General features: G+C 29.6%; 1 protein-coding gene across 1 annotated transcript in view; it reads left to right on the top strand.

Moving 5' to 3' along the window:
• Nucleotides 1-639: 639 nt before the first annotated feature.
• Nucleotides 640-22,512, top strand: part of LOC115890284 (ADAMTS-like protein 4) — a 32,863-nt gene continuing 10,990 nt past the window's right edge. The window contains 4 exon segments of the mRNA XM_030910462.1: nt 640-840; nt 9,685-9,790; nt 9,793-9,888; nt 12,810-12,976. Of these exon segments, the coding sequence (XP_030766322.1) occupies nt 640-840; nt 9,685-9,790; nt 9,793-9,888; nt 12,810-12,976 (570 nt within the window).

Below are 22,512 nucleotides of genomic sequence, written 5' to 3'. Positions count from 1 at the left end.
CAATCTACAATTTTACTGTGTTATACAAAACGTCTCTTTGATCCTTTTAAGCCTCTTGGATACCTTGGATTTAGTGATAGCGAAGGCGAGACCAAGACTTGCATGCTTGGTTTTGGTCTTGCTAAGTACTGCACTGGTCGGTTTTGGTCTTTGAAGTCTAACACTTACCTTGGTCTTAAGTTGGTTGCTTTTCGTGCAAGATCAACACCGCAAGACCAGTATCGCTAATCATTATTTGGGTTTTAAAGATTTAATTCTATAGATCCCGTCTGCTACCTACGTTTTCTGTGTCTTTACCACTCTACTATACTATTTAAACCATGCAAAGATCCATAGACCTTTGTACCACTTGAACTCTTTTGAATTCCTGTTTCAATGTCCAAGTTTCACAACCGTATGTAATGACTGATTGTATATTTGAAAATCTTTTTTTCCCCTTTCTTTACGCAGAGTTGCATTCTGGACTATAAAATAATGGAATTTCGCCCATTTGATCTCCATTCAAATTTTATTCTTCTGGTAGTTTCCGGAAGTACTAAACCGTTATGCGACATTTAATTTTTTCAAAAATAATGGGCCGTCCTTTGTCGGAAACACTGCGAGTAAGCTCTTCTGTTGTTTTCTCTCGCACATTGTAGAATGGAGAAGATTTCTGCGTGGAATACGGTTGAGTATTTACCCAAGGAAAAGGATAAACTTGCCCTTGGTCTTTTCCTAAATACTCCAGCTCCTGTTCCTTCAACGGTCTTTGACCCGCCGCGCCTGTATACCAGGTTAGTCCGTCCTGAAGGAATGTTGTATCTCTCCACATTCTTCGATCCATTTTATTCACCTCGAATGGTTTGTGGTAGTGATAAAGAGAGGTCATTTGGTCCGATCTCATTTGGAGCAGAGGTCCACCGATAGAATCCCCCATCTTTAAGTGTTCTGTTTCTGTGCTATTCTCCAGAGACAGCACAAACATACCAAATGATTATTCGTATATGTATCTTTGATATAATGGATTAATCTGCTACGTTAAATATTATTCACTATAATGCCCTGAATATTTACCAGTTTATTTGTATATACATGACGGAAAATATTTGAATATATTACATTATAAATATTAAACATACTACAAAGACAACAAAATAGAATACTAAAAACAATATTTAACCTAGACACCAACAGAAGTAGTGTACCAAAAAACGAAAGAATTATTGTACATATGACAGTTAATAAAATATCATATAATATATTACTTTTATACAAATTTAAAAAGAACTTAATAAAACCACTATTACTTTGAAAACTAATAAGCACACTTACGAAACCAGAAGAAACTAGAATAGAATCAGACATCAGAACAGCCAAGAAAACTAAAAAAATCACACAAAAATCTACAACATAAACTACCACCAGATACAAAATTAATAATAACTTAATAAAAACAACTATTACTTTGAAAACTAATAAACACACTTACGAAACTAGAATAGAATCAGACATCAGAACAGCCAAGAGAACTAATTAACAACAGACAAAAAACAAGAAATTAACAACAGAAACTACCACCAAATACAAAAAAAAGTAATACAATAAGGTTTTGAACTTAAAGAAGAAGATCAAAAACATGCCAAAAACAACTTATAAAATCGAAAGTTATAAAAAAAATTACTCCTTCGATATCATCTGCAGGGAGAATCTGCAAGTCTTCAAACTCTTGCAGATGATGAAGGTTGTAACCGATAACTGATAAATAAACTAACAAATCAAATAAAGTTATTACAAAAATGCTACAAATTCTTCTTTTCTACGACATTTCGTAAGCTTAATATCACACAGATTCAACTGGTAATCGTGTTATAAATATTTATATCAAGATATGCAGGACAATAAGTTAACGTTATTTGAATGAATTTATTTATTTTAACTAAATTATTACGTGGCAGCTTACAAATTCTTTCACGGAACATAAAAACGATACTCCTAACTACTTTTTAATGGTTGTTTTGATCTACTTTCGGCTAAATTCTCAAATAGAGCAATTATACCGGCATAAAACTACTGGAAACGGGAACAGACGGGCGGGTGCGATAACCATCGTTTTTGTGTGTATCATTTTTCTTTTCGGCTGTAATTAGTTGATTGACAATGATAATATATTAAGAGTGTTAATTGAATAATTGATACCTTCGCTCCTACTTTACTGAAAGATAATTTATTTATTTCGCTCGTAATTAATGTTTACAAGCAGGAAATGGAGCGATTATGAGCGATATAATTTCTGTTTGTGCTGAATTGTAAATTAAACAGGTTAATTTAAAATAATTTTTTGAATTTTTTTTTATATTATCTTCTAGGTCTATAATTTCAGTACTTTCTGTTAAGCACCATATAGGGTTCTGGCAAATAAAAATGATTGTACACTCACCGGCACGAAAAAGACACTTTAAAATTTTCAGGTATTTTAAAGTTTTATATATTGTGTTCTAGTTAACCGATTTTGATTATTTTTAAGCAATTTATAGCTAAATTATTTAACTTTTTAGTGTCTCTTTTTAAATTAAAAGTTTCCATCTATTAAAAGTTTCCACCTATTAAAAGTTTCCATCTATTAAAAGTTTCCATCTATCAATTATACGAGGGAAAACAAAATATTAGTATTTTGGTAAAAGTTTGAAACACCATGTGGAGTACGTTAATAAAACAAGGAATTTAAAAATTATGGGTAAACTTTCGTTTAGCTGAAATTAGTTATTATAAAAAAAAATGTCTTTATAAAGCTACTGTGAACCACGGAAAACACAAATTTTCCTGCGGAAATGCGTAATTTCCAAATTTCGCACTTTAGAATAACTGAAATCTGCTATAAAAAATATATTTAGCGTTTTATTTTTAATATTTTTCTGAACATATAAACACAGAAATTTTCCTGCGGAAATAAGTTGTTTTCATTTTCAAAGGGAATTTATTAGACTTTAGAATAGCTGAAATCAGTTATATAAAAAATAAATATATTTTTGTCTTTTAAAGCATTCACGAATTGAGGGAAATAAACATTTTTCTGCGGAAATAAACTGTATCCATTTTCTGAGGAGATTTAATAGACTTCAGAATAGCTGAAATCAGTTATATAAAAAATTAATATATTTTTGCCTTTTAGGAGCGTTCTTACAAACTCAAGAAAATAAAAAATTTCCTGCGGAAATGCTTGATTTTCATTTTCCATTTTTATAAGCATAAATACATAAAAATTTGTCTTTTTATCACTTTTGAACCAAAAAAAAATCATTTAAAAGTGTCTAAAATGCTAACCAGTCTAATAATAAATCTAATAATATTTTTACAAAATTACAGTTAATTATTAGAATATGAAAACCACAGCTTAAGACTCTCCACAAAGAAAAGCTAACCAAAGCAACCCAAATCCTAACCAATCTAATATTTTTGCAAAATCACAGTTAATTATTAAATATAAAAACCACAGTTTAACACCCTCCACAAAGAAAAGCTAACCAAAGCAACCCAAATGCTAACCAATCTAATATTTTTGCAAAATCACAGTTAATTATTAAAATATAAAAGAAAACTGCATGATCCAATGATTTTTTGTTTTGAATTAGCCCTATTTAAGTAAAGCTTTAATAAAAAACAAGAATAAGTGCAACATTCCGAGGTACTTATAGTTTAGAAGAACCTATATTATCTATTCTACAAGAATTGTTATTCCTCCGAAAGATGTTTTACTTAGTCTAAGGTTTTACTCCCGGGTTTGTATTTCTTTGCTCGTAACGGCTCGTATAAAACAAATATAAGTTCATTTTTCATGTAACTGATTTCGGTTATTCTAAAGTCGAAGCATTTTTTATGTAAAATAAAAATAAAAAATTTCCACAGACACTTTTTTGTGTTTTTATGTTGAGAAAAATGTCTGAAACACACCCCGAAGACTAGTTTTGATGTAACAGATTTCGGCTATACTAAAATCCGAAAAATGAAAATGACGCATTTCCCCAGGAAAATTTTTGTGTATTTGTACTCCTAACGCCTTCTAGAACGCATATATAAAGTCATTTTTTATATAACAACTTTTCAATATTTAACTTTATTTTTTTGGAGATATTCGCTTTTGAAGAAAACTCTAGCATTTTTTCGTATTTTTTACGTTAAAAATTAGTTTCTATAAAAAAAGAGATTCTTTAAAATAGTATTTATGATTTATGTAATGTTACTGTCTTTGATAAATTAATTATTATTGTCTTTCTATTTTTTTGCAATTAGTCTAACAGAGATGGTTTTAAGTCCAAACATTGATCTCTACCATGATCAATTAACGCAGCAATAGCCGAACTTCAGAACTTAAAACCATCTCTACTAGAGTAAACGTTAATACACAATAATAATATGACTTTTCAACGACAGTGACATTACATAAACCATAAACACTATTTTATAAGTGTGTTGATGAGGCATGCTTTCAATGCTAAAATTGCTGTAAAAGCTAATATCTCCAATAACAATAAATCTATGGAGATGAATCAAAACACAAACTATCAAGAAAAGACGTACCTAGATGAAGAAATAATTTTTATATCCTTTGCTTTGTTCCACGATGTGTTTCAAATTTTCACCAAAATATTTTATATTTTGTGTTCCCTCGTATAATTGAATGGAAGGTTTTATTTTTAATTTATAACGAGATACTAAAAAATCAAATAATTTAATTACAAATTGCTTAAAAAATCATCAAAATCGGGCCACTACAACAAAATATATTATTAAACTTTAAAATACTTCAAAATTTCAAGGTGCCTGTTTTTCGTGTCGGTGAGCTAACCTAACCAAACCTCCTTAAAATACTTATTAAAAAGACACCTTATATATTACTAAGCTATTAAGAAATTTGTAATAACTAACTATTATGGGCTAATTTAATAAAATTCATGTTGCAAAATTTTCACTTTTAACACATAATATTATTCTCGTATGTATCCCTCACGTAAACGATCACAACATTTTTAACAGAAAGAATTCACTTTACGGTAATCATACCCCATTTAAGGTACTTATTAGTAATCATTTAATAAAAATCTTCAGTTCGATTACCATTATCTCAATTATCTTACATACGAACGTCTTTCATCAAGTACTAACTCGAAAAAAAGCGACACGTTTTTCGCTTGGCACAAATTATGATGTAATTTCGGAAGAAACAAAAGGATATAAAAATATTCTTAAAGACCGAAAAATCGGCTCAGCTTTAATTTGAAGGCGGTGTCGCAAGAAGAATTTAAAAGGTACGCTAAAATAAGAAATGAAGAATTCACATCGACATCTGCTTTAGACTATGTTGAGATGTAGATAGATTCTTTCAATGGTACTATTCGAAACAAATACGGTAAAAGTTAAATGCGGACGAATTTTGATATTAAACACTCTCCTAACATTAACTGTTGAGAGAAAAAAATATTTAAAATTTTTGGACGAAAAAAACTACCTATCAAAAAAGTTTGTATAGCATAAAAGTCAAATTTAGTGATTACCACAGCCACTGTGACATAATAAGAAGACATGTGGCTATCTATTTCAAAATTTAAATTGTTCAAAAATGTCATATAATAATGGCGGTAGCTGTCATGGAGTTGAGCGATTAAAAACTTATCATAAATCATTTTGTTTAAATGGAAATCCACTTTTTTTACTTCACTAGTGCAAAGGTTTTCCAATTCGTTACATTTTGACTATACATATTCCTATACCTAAAATAAAAAGATTTAGTCTGAAAAAATATATATATTTTTGATTTTATCTTCCTTTGACATTAAGTGTCAAACAGTCAGACAATTTATTTCCATCTGTCAGAAAACGAATTATTTGAATTTCCTATATTATAAATACTGACTGCTTAAAAGTTTAAAAAGTGTATTTATAAAAATATATATCGTATTTTCGCTCTTTAGTGATATATAATAGTTGATATTATTAATAATATACCGTATGATCGAAAAAAAATGCAGAGTTGGCTTGGAAATGATGATCGACAACATACTGCTTTTTGAACAAAGTATCACAATATGACATGGCCAGATCTATTGTTTTACATCACTTGACGTTTAAAGTCATAGGCTACTGGTTAAAATCAAGAAAAATATACGCTTTAAAACTAAATCTTAAATAACTTAAAAACAATTTATTTTATATAGTATAGGAACATATATATAGGTATAGGAACATGTATAGTCAAAAAGTAACAAATTGAAAACTAGTCTTAGTCTTTTCACTAGTCAAATAAAAAAAGTGGGTTTCCATTTGAAAAAAATGATTTATGATAATTTTTTAATCGCTCATTTCCATGACAGCTGCGGTCATTATTATATGACATTCAAACAATTTCATTTTCGAAATAGATAGCCACATGTCTTCTTTCTATGTCACAGTGACTGTGGTAATCACTAAATTTGACTTTTAGGCTATACATATTTTTTTGTTTTTTTTTTCGTTCCAAAAATTTTAAAATATTTTTTTTCTCAAAACATGGTTAATGTTAGGTATAGAGTGTTTAATAATATCAAAATTCATGAAATTTTACAGAAATTTAAATATGTAATAAAATGGGGTACCCATTTAAAATAAGAAAGTTGCTGTCAACTTCCGGTATTTCCGGAGAGCCGCCATATTGAAAATATTTTTTTAATCCGGTAGATCTCGTTTGTGAAACAATGATGTTCAAAAATCTCCGATCTAGGTATTTTAGTTCTCCCGAGAGCTACAATGCACTCTCAGCCTGGGACACACTGTACACACTTGAGAAATATTTCGTCGGAGAACCGCCTTGTAAAATTCAATTATTCACCTATCCGAAATTGAACTGTCGGCATTGTGCTGTATTTTCCATGTACAATTCAGACTTCAGACTATGGTACTGTTGTGCAGTCTTTGTAGGGTGAGATAAATATAATAACAAAAATTAATTATTAATTAAATTATTGTTGTTAATATTTGTTATAGTACGTTAATTTATGAAACTAAACATACTTGCGTATACGTATACGGGACGCAAAACATCAGACATTACCCAAATTTCAATTATGGGGTGGCGCACCTCATTCGCCTCAGTTGATTATACAAAAACGGATAGATGTAGAAATAAAATATTTTATGGGTACCTATGTGGGAACGTTACATAATTTACAAAAATTATTTTGAGAATGTTACAGGGTGTAATCAGGAACTAAGATCATTACAAAGGAGTTATATTTTCTTATGGAACACACACGGTATTTTATTTCATTTTATGGATTCTTGGGCATAATAAAATAAGGTACGATTTTTTCAAGGGTTATATCCAGAAAATCGACAAAATCGAAATCTTTCTAGCTAAATGGCAGAGAGCTGTGCGTTTTTCGACACAGTTTAAATGGGACAAATATAGAGCTTCACTAGCTCTCTCCGTAGATGCTTCACTGGGAGGTTTAGCTACTTACCATTTCAAAGAGGAAACATCTTATTTTATTTACATCTTTATCTTACACCTAGCTGGTATAATTTAACATAACGACCAAACGTCAAAATTTTCGAAGTGACTTCCACACTTAATTTCCAACATTAACACCTTAAAAATTATTTAGAATCCATTAGAGATATTTTTTGTCTTTGCAATATATGAGTGATTACAAATAGGGTTCAAAATTAAAATTTAAATTTATTTAATTTTTTAAGGTATTTATTAAATTAAATTATTAATGATTTTGATTACTTTTTTTCCTTCCTCAAAATTTATTCTACAACATGTCCTTATTATCAGGAATTATTATGTTTTTAACTAAAATGGAAAAAATGCAAAACATTTTCGAATAGCCAAAAAACGTAGAAGCGTACCTGGAACGGTACTGGAACATATTATTCCTAAAAATATGGTGCACCTGCTAAAATTCATCCACAATATACTTGATTTTTAATTTTATTAATGTAGAAATATTTTTCAGCTTTGGAAAATAAATTTACTTAATTTTTATGTGTTTACGTCAGTAGCTTGCTTGCGTTTTGAGTTAATATACTTTATATATATTATTCTTTCATTTTATTAAAGAAAATCATTATTTTGTTCTTTCTATGTGAAATTTAGATTAGAATATTCACCTGCACAAAATTTATGGTAATCACCATCCAAGGCACAACAAATGTTTCTTTTTCAACCCAAACATTATACTTCTAGCAAATAAACGTCTATTACACCGGTTGTTTAATTAAAATCTAAGATATTCTAAAACCTTCGGTATACTTCAATGTAAGTATCAATAAATGATATAAAGCGGTTATGAACTTTTCTGTCACTGTTAACTTAAACGTTTTTATTATTATTATTTAATTATTAATAATAGCGATTTCTTATGGTAGTAAGATTATTCAAATATTATTAGAAAATTACAATCAGTTTTCTACAAAATGTTTTCGTATTGTAATTTTATTGATTCATAATCAATAAAAGGAAGTAAAAATTAAAAAGAATTTTTAGTTTAAGAGATGTATCTCTAAGAATTAGTTCGTAGTTTTGTGCTTTTATTCTTTTTGTTTTTATAATAGTAGCTACTTCTAATCAATTTGTACTGCTATTTTCTTGATCATTTCTAAGAGATGATGTTGGCTTTACGTTTATGAATTCTGTTTCATAATTAATTTAAAAATATATTTTTATTAATATATTCATTAATAAATCAGCATTAGGTAAATATTTAGCATAAAGAACGATATAAATATACGTGTCAAAGTAAATGTTCTGTCGCTAAATCTAATGTCCTTCATTATAATAAAATTTTACTATTCATGTATAACATCTATTTATATGGCATATTCATTCAAGAAGCAAAAATTAATATCGAGTTTCATCACAGGTAACATAGTAGGTATGTGTTATCTGTGGTTTCATAGAAACCCAAACAATTATTAAGATATTTTAACAGCTTGTTACGTTTATTTTTCATTTTAACTTATTTAACTATACTTGTTTTTAATTTTCTACTGAATTGAATCTTGTTTTTCTATTATGGTATTATTTACTTACATAGAATTATTGAAAGAATTATGTAATTTGATATTATACCTGGTATAGTATATAGAAGAATAGTAGAGGCCGAAAATAGGTTACAATGATTACTTAAATAGTATACATATACCGGGTGTTAAAGTGGGCCTTTATAGTTTTTTTTAGAGGCGCCCCTATAACTTTTTTATTTTTTTCAAATCAAAAACGACATTGGTATGTTAGTATATGACATAAATGAGGATTGATTGACGTTTAGTCGTTCGTAGAGTTGATTTCGTTTATTTCCTGTTTCACCAGAAATAACTACAACTTTTGATTTTTAAATGGTACCTTTACTATTATAGCCATGGCCATAAAATAAATGTAACGACAATTTGACTCGAACTACCATGTGGTACCAAATTATTTGTAAAAAATGCTTTTCCAAATATGTTTTGAGACACTCTCATTCCATTTAAAAAAAATAGTTATGATTAAAAATGCGATTTGGGCATCATTGATTGGGCTAATGCGGCCAGGAAAAGAAACAGAAAACATTAGACGATCAGGTCGAATATTGAATAGAGTTGAAGGGGTGAATTATTTTAAAACCTAAATAGTAGTTATGTCTCTGTTTAATTCCATTACTAACAGAATGCTTTCTCATTCTTTTGCAGAGTGTAAATGCCCAGGGAGTGGTTGGTGGTAGTGACGAGAATATTCAAGAAGTATGCCATTCCTGTCTCAGAGGAGCTTGTAGAGGCATCAACGGTATCTACACTCGTCAGATCTACCGCCAGGGTACTCATTGGTAGCCCAGGTTCCAGCAGGTGCTTGTGGATTACACGTCCAACAACTCAAACATACCAGAAATTTAATAGGTAAATTAACAATCTTATTACCACTAGTAAATATGTAATATTTAATAATACCATACGATTCGAAAAAACGGCGTCAAAGTTGGCTGGGGAATGACAATCGATGATAATTTCGGCGAGGTAAAAACATCATAGGCCTTAAGAAGGTTGCAATTTATTTTTATAGTGAGTAAATATGATTTTTAAATGGAGTAGTTTAAAATTCGAGGAGAAATAATTTCTTCGAAATAGATTTGTAAAATGTCTGGAAACGTTCTATCCTTTTTTAATCGATGTATAATTAGTGTTAATTTATGACAAATTAGTCGTAGTAGTAGTAAATATCATTTTTTAGTAAATGACGTCTAGAGATTGATCTCGCCAAAATTATCATCGATTGTCATTCTCAGCAGTCTTTGACGCCGTTTTTTCCGATTATATGGTACTAGTATCTAAAGTAATAACACCCGCTTCTACTTAAAAAAGACTTCTACCATTATTTTTTACAAAATAAAAACTAATTTACCAAAATACACCAAAACACTAAACGCCCGTTTAACTCATATTATCAGATGCGCTTTTACCCTCTACTGAATGAATAACAGTTAGCGAAGTGTTACAGTGTTAAAAATAGTGTTTTGGTGTATTGTTGTGAATTACTGTTTTATTTTGCTGTTGTACCACCAAGAGTTCCAGCCCAAACTTTATTATATTAACTTTAAAATGATTAATAAATTTATTACAAAATAACTTCTCATCTTCAAAATACACACAGATGTAAAAAAACGCAGCGAAAATATTTTCCGTCCAATTTACATTATTATAGTTTTTTTTTATTTTAAGCCTTATTTTCATGAGTTTTTTAGAAAATTGCATATAAATATATAAATTTTAATTCGTAAACTCTTTATAAGCTTTAGTATTTGGCTTATTAAACTTAATCAAAAGCTTGTTTTTTTTTAATCTACGCTACGTTTAAAACACCCTGTGCAATAATTTGGTAGCCAAATATTCATAAAACATTATTTTTCGATCAGAATGCATGTCTTCTGAGCATTTTGTTTTTTGGCACATATCAACACATGCCTTGGTTAATTTTTAAGAGCGAAACGAATTTGCTACCAACAGTTTGCAATTTTTTTAATAATCATTACTTTTTGATGATATTTTTCAATGTGAGGAGGTGGCTTTGGTGACTATCATCGTAATGTCACATTGGCATCGCATTAGAACTCTATATTGAAATTTAAAAACGTTAAAGAGTAACGATACAGTCTTGGTTTTAATAAACATTATTAACAATACTAGAATTAACGATCTTAATAAAATATAACTGTATTGAATTAGTATAGAAGCAAAGTATGGAAAAAATAACCTTATCTTCTCTGGCTGCTATAATTGTCATGTTAAAATGTATAAAAATAGTTGAACTTTTTTGATCGTAGAGTGATGAGTGTGTAGCACTCTAGCCACATATTCATAATTTCGGCCATGTTCAACAAGAGCAATGGTTTTTGGCAAATTCTTTGACACTAAGTTTTAGAGATGAGCAAAAAATCGCCAACTGCGATTCAGCGAGATTGCGATTTCTTCGATTAGCGAGTTTCAATTTAGGCAACCAATATTACTAGAGCTATTATCGCAGCCATATCGCAGCTATATTACTAGAGCTGCGATTTGCGACCCTGTTGCGATTTGCGATTTTCATTTTTTTTACAGCGATTGTGATTTTGTAAACTAGGATCGTAATTTAACCTTCTATCTGCGAGTTTCAATTTTTAGGAGTTGCGATTTGAGATTTTGTTTACGTATCTCTTCTAAGTACCAATTCAATGGCAGATATACAATTACAACAATAGTCACCAAAGCCATCTTGTCATATTGAAAAATATAATCACTAAGTAATGATAATTGAGAAAAATTACAAATTGTTGGTGGTAAGTTATTGCGCAATGAAAATATTGCACAGGGTGTTTCAAACTTAAGGTAAAGAACAACCCTTTCGATTATTCCTGTATAATAATCCAAATACTAAAGTTTATGAAAAGCTGAGAATTGAAATTTACAAATAAAACTTGATATAAAGGGACATTAAAACAACTTTGGTTGCACGCCGTCATCAATGATACCATGCCATGCGTCGCGTCCTCTTATGGAGTTTGCTGGTGGTCGTATTATGATGTGCAACCAAAGTTGTTTAATTTCCCTAAATTTACATATACAATTTAGATATTAAATAAATTAATAATTAAAATAGGATTTAAAATAAAAAACGTATAACAATAACACGTTAAATATGACACGATAAAAATTCCGTTGCGTTTATTTTGCATCTGAGTGTATATTAAGTGACTGAAACTAAAAAAGACATATGTATCCCTTTTACGAATTCGCCAAAAATTCATCAAAAAATTGTTCTTCTCAATATTTGAATTCTAAACACCTTTTTTTCTTTAAATTACTTTAAAGGAGAATATATAAATCTGGAAAGACATTAAGTCAGGGTTTGAGTTATTTTTATATTGTGAATCTCTTAAAGTGTGATATATGATATTGATGTTGTTGCTAAAATATTGATGTCTCTAGTTTAGCGTTTATGCCTTTTTGTCTAAAACCGTTCAAAATTTGCTTTCACATTCCATTCCATTTTTTTGCTATTCTTAAAAAAATCTAGGTACGCAATATAATTACCCTTAGCTCTCTCTAGGAGGTCTATATATCAACGATAATTTAGATAATCGTTCGAACTTTGCATAAGTAATAACATGTTAGTTCAAGAATTAAGCCTGAGACGCGATATAAAATGCAAATATGCACAAGATTTTCTACGCTTGTTTGTTCCTGCTTTCTAGGATTAATGAAGCTATTTTAGCCTGAGATATACGTTTTATTAGTTTTAATTTTATCAAGTCTTGTTGATTTTTGCATTTTTCTTGACTTTTCAGCTTTAAAAGTGTCTAATGGGTCTTACATCCTCAACGGAGATTGGAAATTTAGTCCCAGCAAGTCGTTTGAAGTTGCAGGGACGAGATTTTCTTATATAAGCCAGGATGGGACATCTTTGGAGACAGTAACAGCACCAGGACCCTTACCGTTTCCAGTTGATATAATGGTAATTTTGTTTTCTAAAGTAACTAAAATATCTAAGAGGTAAATTTTAATCTTTATACAGGGTCCGGCAATAATGCGTGGGGCATTTAGAAATTTTGTTCAATTGCAAATCTAAAGTATGTTCTAGGATGTATTTCAGGAAAATATTTTAACTTCTATAGGGTGGCTCAAAAAAGTCTGAGTGGATCGGGATGATGTTTTTTAAATGGAACACCCTGTATATTATTGCATTTTTGGCTTCTTTTCAGATCACTTTACATAATCCTAAGATATGAGTAAATATATTTCGATAGGTTCAGATATACATTTTTCAGCCTTTGTGAAAAAGAATATTAAAAATACAAGAACTGTCCTGAAATCAAAACTATATTACATATTTACTTTAGATGGTCTGTACTTACTTTGCTGTAAATAAGGTACCTGTATATTATTGCATATTATTGCATTTTTGGCTTCTTTTCAGATCACTTTACATAATCCTAAGATTGAGTAAATATATTTCGAGAGGTTCAGATATACATTTTTCAGCCTTTTGTGAAAAAAAATATTAAAAAATACAAGAACTGTCCTGAAATCAAAACTATATTACATATTTACTTTAGATGGTCTGTACTTACTTTGCTGTAAATATGGTAATCGTAAATCATACAGGATGTTCAAAATTGTATGCCAAACTTTCTAAAATATAAAATATTTTTCTTCGTTTTTAAATCAGACACTCTATATATTATTTTTTCAATAGATGGAAAATTAAAAATGAAATTTTTTGTATTTATAGCATTTCAAAATTTTCAACGGTTTTGCAGATATTCGCTGTTTTATATTTTATATGGTATTTTCCATAGTAAATTTTTATAAAAGCCACCCAATGATTTTTCTCTCGTATTTTACCGTTGAGAGAGCCATATGAAATAATACTGCGTGTATCTGCAGAAACCATTAAAAATGTTGGAAATACTTTAAATAAAAAAAAGTTCATTTTTAATTCTCCATCTAATAAAAATAATAAACAAGTGTATCATTAAAAAACAAAGGAATATTAGTTTATATTTTAGAAAGTTTGGCGTAGAATTTTGAACTTCCTGTATGATTTAAGATTACGATATTTACACCAAAGTACGTATTGGTCATCTAAATTAAATATCTAATATAGTTTTGATTTCACAGGACAGTTCTTGTATTTGTAATATTTTTTTTAATGAAGGTTGAAAAATATCAAAATATATTTATTCATATCTTAGGATTATGTAAAGTGATCTGAAAGGAAGCCAAAAATGCAATAATATACAGGGTGTTCCGTTTAAAAAAATTGGCGCCGGGGGCACGTATAGCCGCCCATACTAAAATATGTTAATAAAAAGTTGGTAGGCAGCTCTTTTAGTTTCAAAGTAAAGGATTTTTTCCAATTTTGGTCCGCGGTTATTTCCCCTATCCACCACCTGGGGTCGCGTCCGATGGTTTGGAGTTCTTCACACGGATTATCTCAAAAACAGACTACGGAAACACGGAATATCTGGAAAACTGCGACTTTGACTGATTTTTTGATGTTATTACAAATTTTGTTGCAAATATTATTCCTAATCTTAAATTGAAAACCGCGTTTCGCTAGCTACTGTGATTTTGGAGTTACGATTTTTTAAAATTTTTAACTCCCTCCCCTACCCCCTTACCAACCACCCAACCCCACCAAAAACTAATGGCCAGATTCTCGGGTGCCACAGTATTTTTGTGCCAAATTTGGTTAAAATCGGTTTAGCGGTTTTTGAGTTATCGTGTTACAGACGGACAGACAGACACCATGAAAATATTTTGTATTTAGGCACAGAATATCTAGCTACGCAACAGAAGCCTCGTTACATGTATAAAATCGTATATCTCCAAATCAGATATTTTGATGTGGTAGTTTCACTACTACATAACAGAGGGCGATAAATTTAAAAGAAAACAGTTTTCTACAAACGAAATTTAAAAGAATTTTATGCAGTGTTGCCATTGTGTAATTTATATTGTAATATTTCCTGATAAAGCCTAGCTTCAAATTTGCTACATCATTTAAACATATTAAGAGCTCTTTTTCAAACGTTTAAGTATTTAACTTGCCATGTTAGTTGGAGTTAAATCTTACGAGCTGAATTAAAATCACTTCTGACGTTTGATTCTAACTGAATCCTGAATTTTGATTGTAATTCGGCGACAATATAATAAGTATTGTTCTACTATTATGACACCACTTCCTGACGTTCGATTGTGTTCATACCGTATGATCGGGAAAAACGGCGTTAGCGATGGCTATGAAATGAAAATCGCTGTCATTTATGTGTAAATTTATATGGGAAATGTCATCGATCGTCTTTTCCCAGCCAACTGGACGCCGTTTTTCGGTATCATACGGTATTTGATATAATACTTGCGTATTTTTTCATGACATTGCAATATTATGGTACCATGAAGCATATCAAGTGATACCGTAATATAGTACCATATTACGATACATGGCGTACGATTGGGCTTAAACTTGGTATATTACGTATCTTCAGTGACATTGTAATATTATGGTACCATGAAGCATATCAAGAGGTACCATAATAGTACATAGAGGTACCATATACGATAGAGGTACCATATACGGTACCATTTCCTGGCGTGCGATTGGACTTATACTTGGTATAGTAAGTATCTTCGGTGACATTGTAATATGATGGTAGTATGATGCATATAAAGTGGTACCTTAATATAGTACCATATTACGATACCACTTCTGACGTTCGATTGGGCTCATATTTGATTATACTTGCGTATTTTTGATGACATTACAATATTATGGTACCATGAAGGCATATCAAGGGGTACCATAATGTAGTACCATATTACGATACCATTTCTGACGTTCGATTGAGCTTAAACTTTGTATACTACGTATTTTCGGTAACATCGTAATATGATGGCACCATGGAGCATATAAATTGGTACCTTCTATAGTACCATATTATGATACCACTTCCTGACGTTCATTTGGGCTCATATTTGATATATACTTACATATTTTTGATGACATTACAATATTATGGTACCATGAAGCATATCAAGAGGTACCATAATAGTACCATATACGATACCATTTCCTGGCGTTCGATTGGGTTTAACTTGGTATAGTAAGTATCTTCGGTGACATTGTAATATGATGGTACTATGATGCATCTACTATGATGCATATATAAAGTGGTACCTTAATATAGTACCACATTACGATACCACTTCCTGACGTTCGATTTGGCTCATATTTGATTATACTTGCGTATTTTTTTTTTGATGACATTTGCAATATTATGGTACCATGAAGCATATCAAGGGGTACCATAATGTAGTACCATATTACGATACCATTTCCTGGCGTTCGATTGGGCCCAAATTTGATATACTTGCGTTTCTTTATAAAGATTTGTTTAATTAATAATTTTAATTTATTTTATGAATTTTAATTTATTGTACGATGTCGGTGACAGCAACTTTTATGCTTAAGTAATATATTATTAATTGTACCTGTGTCACTTTTTAAAATCTACCTAGGTCTATATAAATAACGTGGCAAACAGAAAAAAATTGTTATTATAGTATTTTTTAGTCAATTAACATTTTTTGTACTGCATTTTAATAAATCGTTTCCATTATTATTAAACGTATATTTCATTACTAACGTTTCAGCATTAATAAATATCACTATCAATCGCCCTGTATATTATTAATTTTAAAGGTAGTTAAAGTTATTTTCTTAGTTAACATAATAAAGTAGTGTAGATATATTAAAAATGTATTTTGAGAGCATATGTTTTCTAATAATATACTTAAAATTAAAACTATTTTAAAAGCCAAACGAATAATTAATATAAGTGTATCTGACAAGAAACGAAGAATAGAAAGGAATTATTATACACCAGAAAAAGAATGGGATGCCAGTTAAAGTCTGTTTGAATCTGGCAACTGTGCATTTTTAGCCGAGCTTCAAGGCCGTCGACGTGCCGTCGATCTACGTCGACCCAAAACCGAAAGTTGAAAATTTCCAATTATATTCTGATTATGATATTGTCGCGCCATCTAGTATTCTATTTGTGCAATTTTAGCTCTTTCATTTCGAGTATTTTTCTGTTGCGTAGCTAGATATTCTGTGATTTAGGTCATTTATGACCCAAATAACTCATATTGAGTGAAATTAAAAAAAACTTTTTTTGCCGATCTTAATAGCCTACCATACCTGTTGGTTGGTATGGTCGGCTAAAAATCATCTCGATCCACTCAAATTTTTTTGAGCCGCCCTGTATAACCGAAAATATTTTCCTGAAATACATCCTAGTACATAGTTTAGGTTACACTTAAAGTTACACTTAAACAAAAGTTTTTTATTCCAGGAGCTACAGATGCCCGACGCACTATTGCTGGACCCTGTAGAGGAAAGTAGTCTATACTGTATCGGCTCCTATATCGTACTTCTACATATGTTATTTATAATTGCATTGTCAAAATATCTTATAGTATATTTTGTAAGTCCAATAAGACGTCCAGAAGTGGATAATATATTATCTTCTATATAGGGTGCTACAAATTCGAGGTACGAGCATTGGTATCTCGGAAACTACAAACATGGTTAATTACTACCTCGGAAAAGTAATAGATACGAACATGGTTAATTTATGGTTAGGGCAAATTTGCCACCTGGGGATGTTCACGAAGATGCCATCAAAAAAGTTTCAAAAATTTCAAGGTTGACGAGTCATTTGAAAAAAAAAACGATTTTTTGGGTTGGTTTAAAATCAATTTTATTTTTTCCTGTCGTTACTTTTTAGAAAATCCATAAATTAATTGCACATTCTCATACCCATTTTATCATGGCTACCTGATAGTATTTTTAGATTTTCAAATTAACTGATAATTATTTGTGAGACATATTGGCCAACTTATTTTGTTTTAATACGGAACTGCAATTTTTATTTCAAGACTTGAAAGAATTCGGTCTCTTGAGTGCAACGATATTTATATTATTTTTTATTATTTTGTTGTATTGGATTTTCAGTATTCATTGTTTTACCACACGTTATGTGATATGCCACACTTAATATTTTTATTTTGTTTCGGGCACTTGGAAGCAAATTATTTAAACTAATTTCAAGTCTGGCTCTGTTTTTTTTCCTAGGCATCGATCACCAGAATCATTAGCCATATACTCTCTCGTCTATAACTCGTTATTGTTAACAATGCAATTACAGGGATCTGTCTCAATATCCTCAAGGGGTCCACTCTTACAAGGACAATTCAAAATTTAAAATTCTACATTGACATTAACATTTCAAGTTGAGTGGAAAAAAAGATAAAAAAAACACAAAAAATAGAGAAACAAAAAAAGACAAACAACACAAGAAAAATAAGTAATTATTTACATCACAGTATTACAGTTGGATTAGAGTATCACAGGCGAGTTATCACACATCATAAATTTCAAAATATTTTTAATTATTTCTTCTTCAGTTAAATTTTCACGAATTTCACCACGTATATCGAATCTATTTCTTTCTACCGTATATTGAGGACATTCACATATAATGTGAGTTACTGTCAACTCGACATCACAGACTATGCATATTGGAGGTATTTCTCTTTTAAGCAGATATGCATGAGTCACCGCAGTATGCCAAGAGTATGCCCAATACGAAGACGATGCACTCTAGATTAGTGATGGGAATAATCGAATTATTTTCACCATCGAATAATTAGTAATAATTCATATTTCACAATCGAATTAATAATTCGAATTATTTAGTAGTATCCTTGTTTATATATTAATAGTTAGTCAATGTGCCTGTATAAGTCGATGCTGCCAACTGGTGGCAGAAATTAAAACGTAAAAAGGGGCGGAGACTATTGAATTTGGCAAAGAAGTAGGGACTAGGAATTCTTCGAATTTAATTCTCGGTAAAGAATAAAATATCTTATCTGCTTTGAACCGAATTTTTACCTCAAAGCGTTATTTACATTTTTTTTTTGGATATGGATTTATATTTATTTTGATTTTTCATGGCCTTGTTAAATACTAAATTATTATATTAGGTATATATGTATATATTTTATTTCTAGATGGATAATTAAAAAAATATGAAACTATACCTACCTACCTCTGTAACTTGAAAAGTATGACGGATTTAACATAATGTTTTTTTTTAAATGTAACATCCTATTTTATTTTAGATCCTGCGTAAAATTATTACTTTTTTATGTATAATCCTTGTATAATGGTGTAACCTAAAACTAGTTTTCTAATATTTCAATTTGTTGATGAAGAAAAAATATTAGATACTATGTAGATATTTAAGGCAGATGCTACAGGGTGTTCAACATATATTAATGGTTAATTCTACGTATTTAAAATTAAAAAAATATCTGCAGACTCTTTCAATGACACAGCCTATACTGAGTGTTTTTTTTTAAAGTGGTTCACCTCTATAACTTTTTTATTTTTTCAGATTCCGAGAAAAAAACTAAATTGGGAATGTTAGTAGGTATATGACATAAATCGAGATTGATTCGTATTCAGTTAGTTTCGGTCACTTCCTGTTTCACCGGAAATGTATACATTTGATTTTTAAATGGTACCCTCGGTATTTTTTATACCGTAAGATCGAATAAAAACGGCGTCAGCGATGGCTATGAAATGAACATCGATGACATTTCTCATATAAATTTACATATAAAATGACAGCGCTTTTCATTTCATAGCCATTGCTGACGCCGTTTTTATTCGATCATACGGTACTTTATTTGATAGAAAATGACATTCTGAATAGAATGACAACTTTTGACATCAACAATCATATGTCAACTTTTGACATTTTCAATTAAATCAAAAATAGCATTTTAAAATTCAATCTAGTGTCATGGCTGTGTTAAAACCATTATTTTTTAATCAAGGATTAATCAAGGAGCTTTGGAAAAATTGATTTGGTCGTCTAATATTTTTTGTGTCTTTTCCTGGTCAGTTGAAATATGCCCATTTCGTATTTTAATCATAACTCAATTTTTTTTAATGAAACGAGAGTGGCTCATTAGCATATTTGGAAAAGCATTTTTTGATACCTAATAAATTTTGGTACCTAATTTTGGTAAATAATTTGGTACCACACACTCCGTATGTCGAGTCAAACTGTCGTTATCTTTACGACCGGTTACATGTTGTTTATTATCATGGCACTCTACTAGATTGAACTTTAAAATACTATTTTTTAAGTAAAAGAGTCAAAAGTTGACATTGAATTATTCTATTGAGAATGCCATATTCTGCAAAATAAAGTAAAAAAATACCGACGGTACCATTTAAAAACCAAAAGTTGTAGTCATTTCCGGTGAAACAAGAAATGACCGAAACTAATTGAATACATCAATCAAGCTACTTTTGAAAAACACCCGATATATTATAATTCTTTCTGATAGATTTTACAAAATCCTTCAACTTCTATTAAGAATGTCATATAACTAAATAAATCACTTTACTTAATGTTTAATAATAAATAATTTTTGTTTTGTCATATGGCAACTTGTTATAATGTAAATGAATTAAAAGAAGGATAAAATTCAGAACAGATTGCAAGCTGTTGAGTATAGGTGTACTTAATATACTTTCTTAACAAATGTTGAAAGGTTTTGTAAAATCACTAGAAAAAATAATAATATATATATCGGATCAGCCAAAAAAAATGTTTGAACACAGTGTAGCATCTAACTGCAAGTATTTTTACATATAAATATATTTTTTTTTCATCTCTGTAAAACACTCCTACCAAATTTGTGTAGTCCAACTTCGGAAACAACTGACAGTTAAGTAACATAGGAATAAAATTTTACTTTTTTTTTAAATTGTAAATACTTACTAACGTTATTTATAAAAAAAAGTTATAGAATTTTAGGCAGAATCGAAAATAAAATAAAAATGGAGTTTTGCATTAAAAAACATGTATCCGCCACATTTTTTGAAGCAACCAGTATACTCAAAAATAACATTTGAACTGTGTCTCTAAAGATTCTCTATACCCTTTTTTTTATTTTTTTGGAATTCCCAAAACAAACGAGATAATTAACTTTATTTCTTTCGTGATATCTCATTTTATAATATTTCGGAAGAATTAATCAGGTATCTTATTTTTATAATTATTAGAAATAAATCGGAATTAAAGGATAAGGGATATGTAAATATATACCATACGATAAAAAAAAACGGCCTCAGAGGTGGTTTGGAAATGAATATCGATGTCATTTGTACGTAAACAAATAGACGCCGTTTTTTTTCGCTCATACCGTATAAGAAAAAAAATTTAATAAAGCAAACGCATTTATTAATACATGTATATAGATTTACATGGTATGAAGAAATTCGCATTATGATCTCTGAAGGTCCCACCAATGCTTGGTTAAAGTGGCGAGTACGACCACTTAGCAGTCACACCTATAATAATTTAATAAAATATGAATATAATAAACAAACTTATTTCTTTTAGATTTTTTAAAAGCGAGTTATATGTGTTAAGTGGTTTTTGATTATTTTAGACTAATTTTTTTAGACATATGATTATTTTAGACCAAATTCTCTGCCCACCTCAAACGTCTTTCAAAATTATAATGTAGGAAATTCTTAATATGTTTTAATTGGGAATACTTTTAGAAAGTTTCATTTTCACCAAACAAAACTACGTGTGTGTATAATAAATTGCAGTATAATCAACTATAATGCACGATATATACTGGGGGCGTCAAAACTAGATGTTGGGTTTTTCTCAATTATTTCGAACAGAAGTCCAATTTTTTCTCCAAAAATTTTGTCCAACTTTGTTTTGAAAAATAATTTTTAAATCCATAATCGATGTTTATACTACTATATTTAGAATAGATAATTATTTTCAGCTGCATCGATAAAATAAATCATATTTACTGATGCCAAGTAAAAAAATAATTAGGAAATTATTTTAGACATCTAATTCTTAATTTTTGTCGCTGATAAATAGATACATCACTTTTGACGACAAACCTACTAATAAAAATTGCGTAAAACAAATCATGTTTATTCGCAAAGAGACAATTGAAAACAATTTAATAACTATTAATTTGGGATATAGATCTTAATAAAACAAAAGTTGCATAAAAGCTTTGTTGATTTATGATATAAAAATACAGTGTTTCATTTGAAATAGCAAAGAAAAATATAATATCTAGTTTTGACTCATCCTGTATATAATAAACAATTTAGTCTATTTTAATATTATTATATGAATTATATAATGGTAATTATTAACTTAAATTAGTTCCAGTAAAAACGTCGATATTACCTATTTTAACTTAACTTAGAAAGAGGGCTTTAAATATATATTTTATTATATAAACAATAAAATTCAATCCAAAAAGGGTCAAAATATATTCTTTGGTCAAAATGAACTCTATACGACTACGACATTATGGTATTTTTGGGAATGACAATTTAATAACAAATCCACCAAGCAAAAATAC

Source organism: Sitophilus oryzae, unplaced genomic scaffold, assembly GCF_002938485.1.
Source record: "Sitophilus oryzae breed Bouriz unplaced genomic scaffold, Soryzae_2.0 scaffold_860_pilon_pilon, whole genome shotgun sequence".
Lineage (NCBI taxonomy): Eukaryota > Metazoa > Arthropoda > Insecta > Coleoptera > Curculionidae > Sitophilus > Sitophilus oryzae.
The sequence above is the reverse complement of the archived record's forward strand: the minus strand, read 5'-3'. Positions and strand labels throughout refer to the sequence as shown.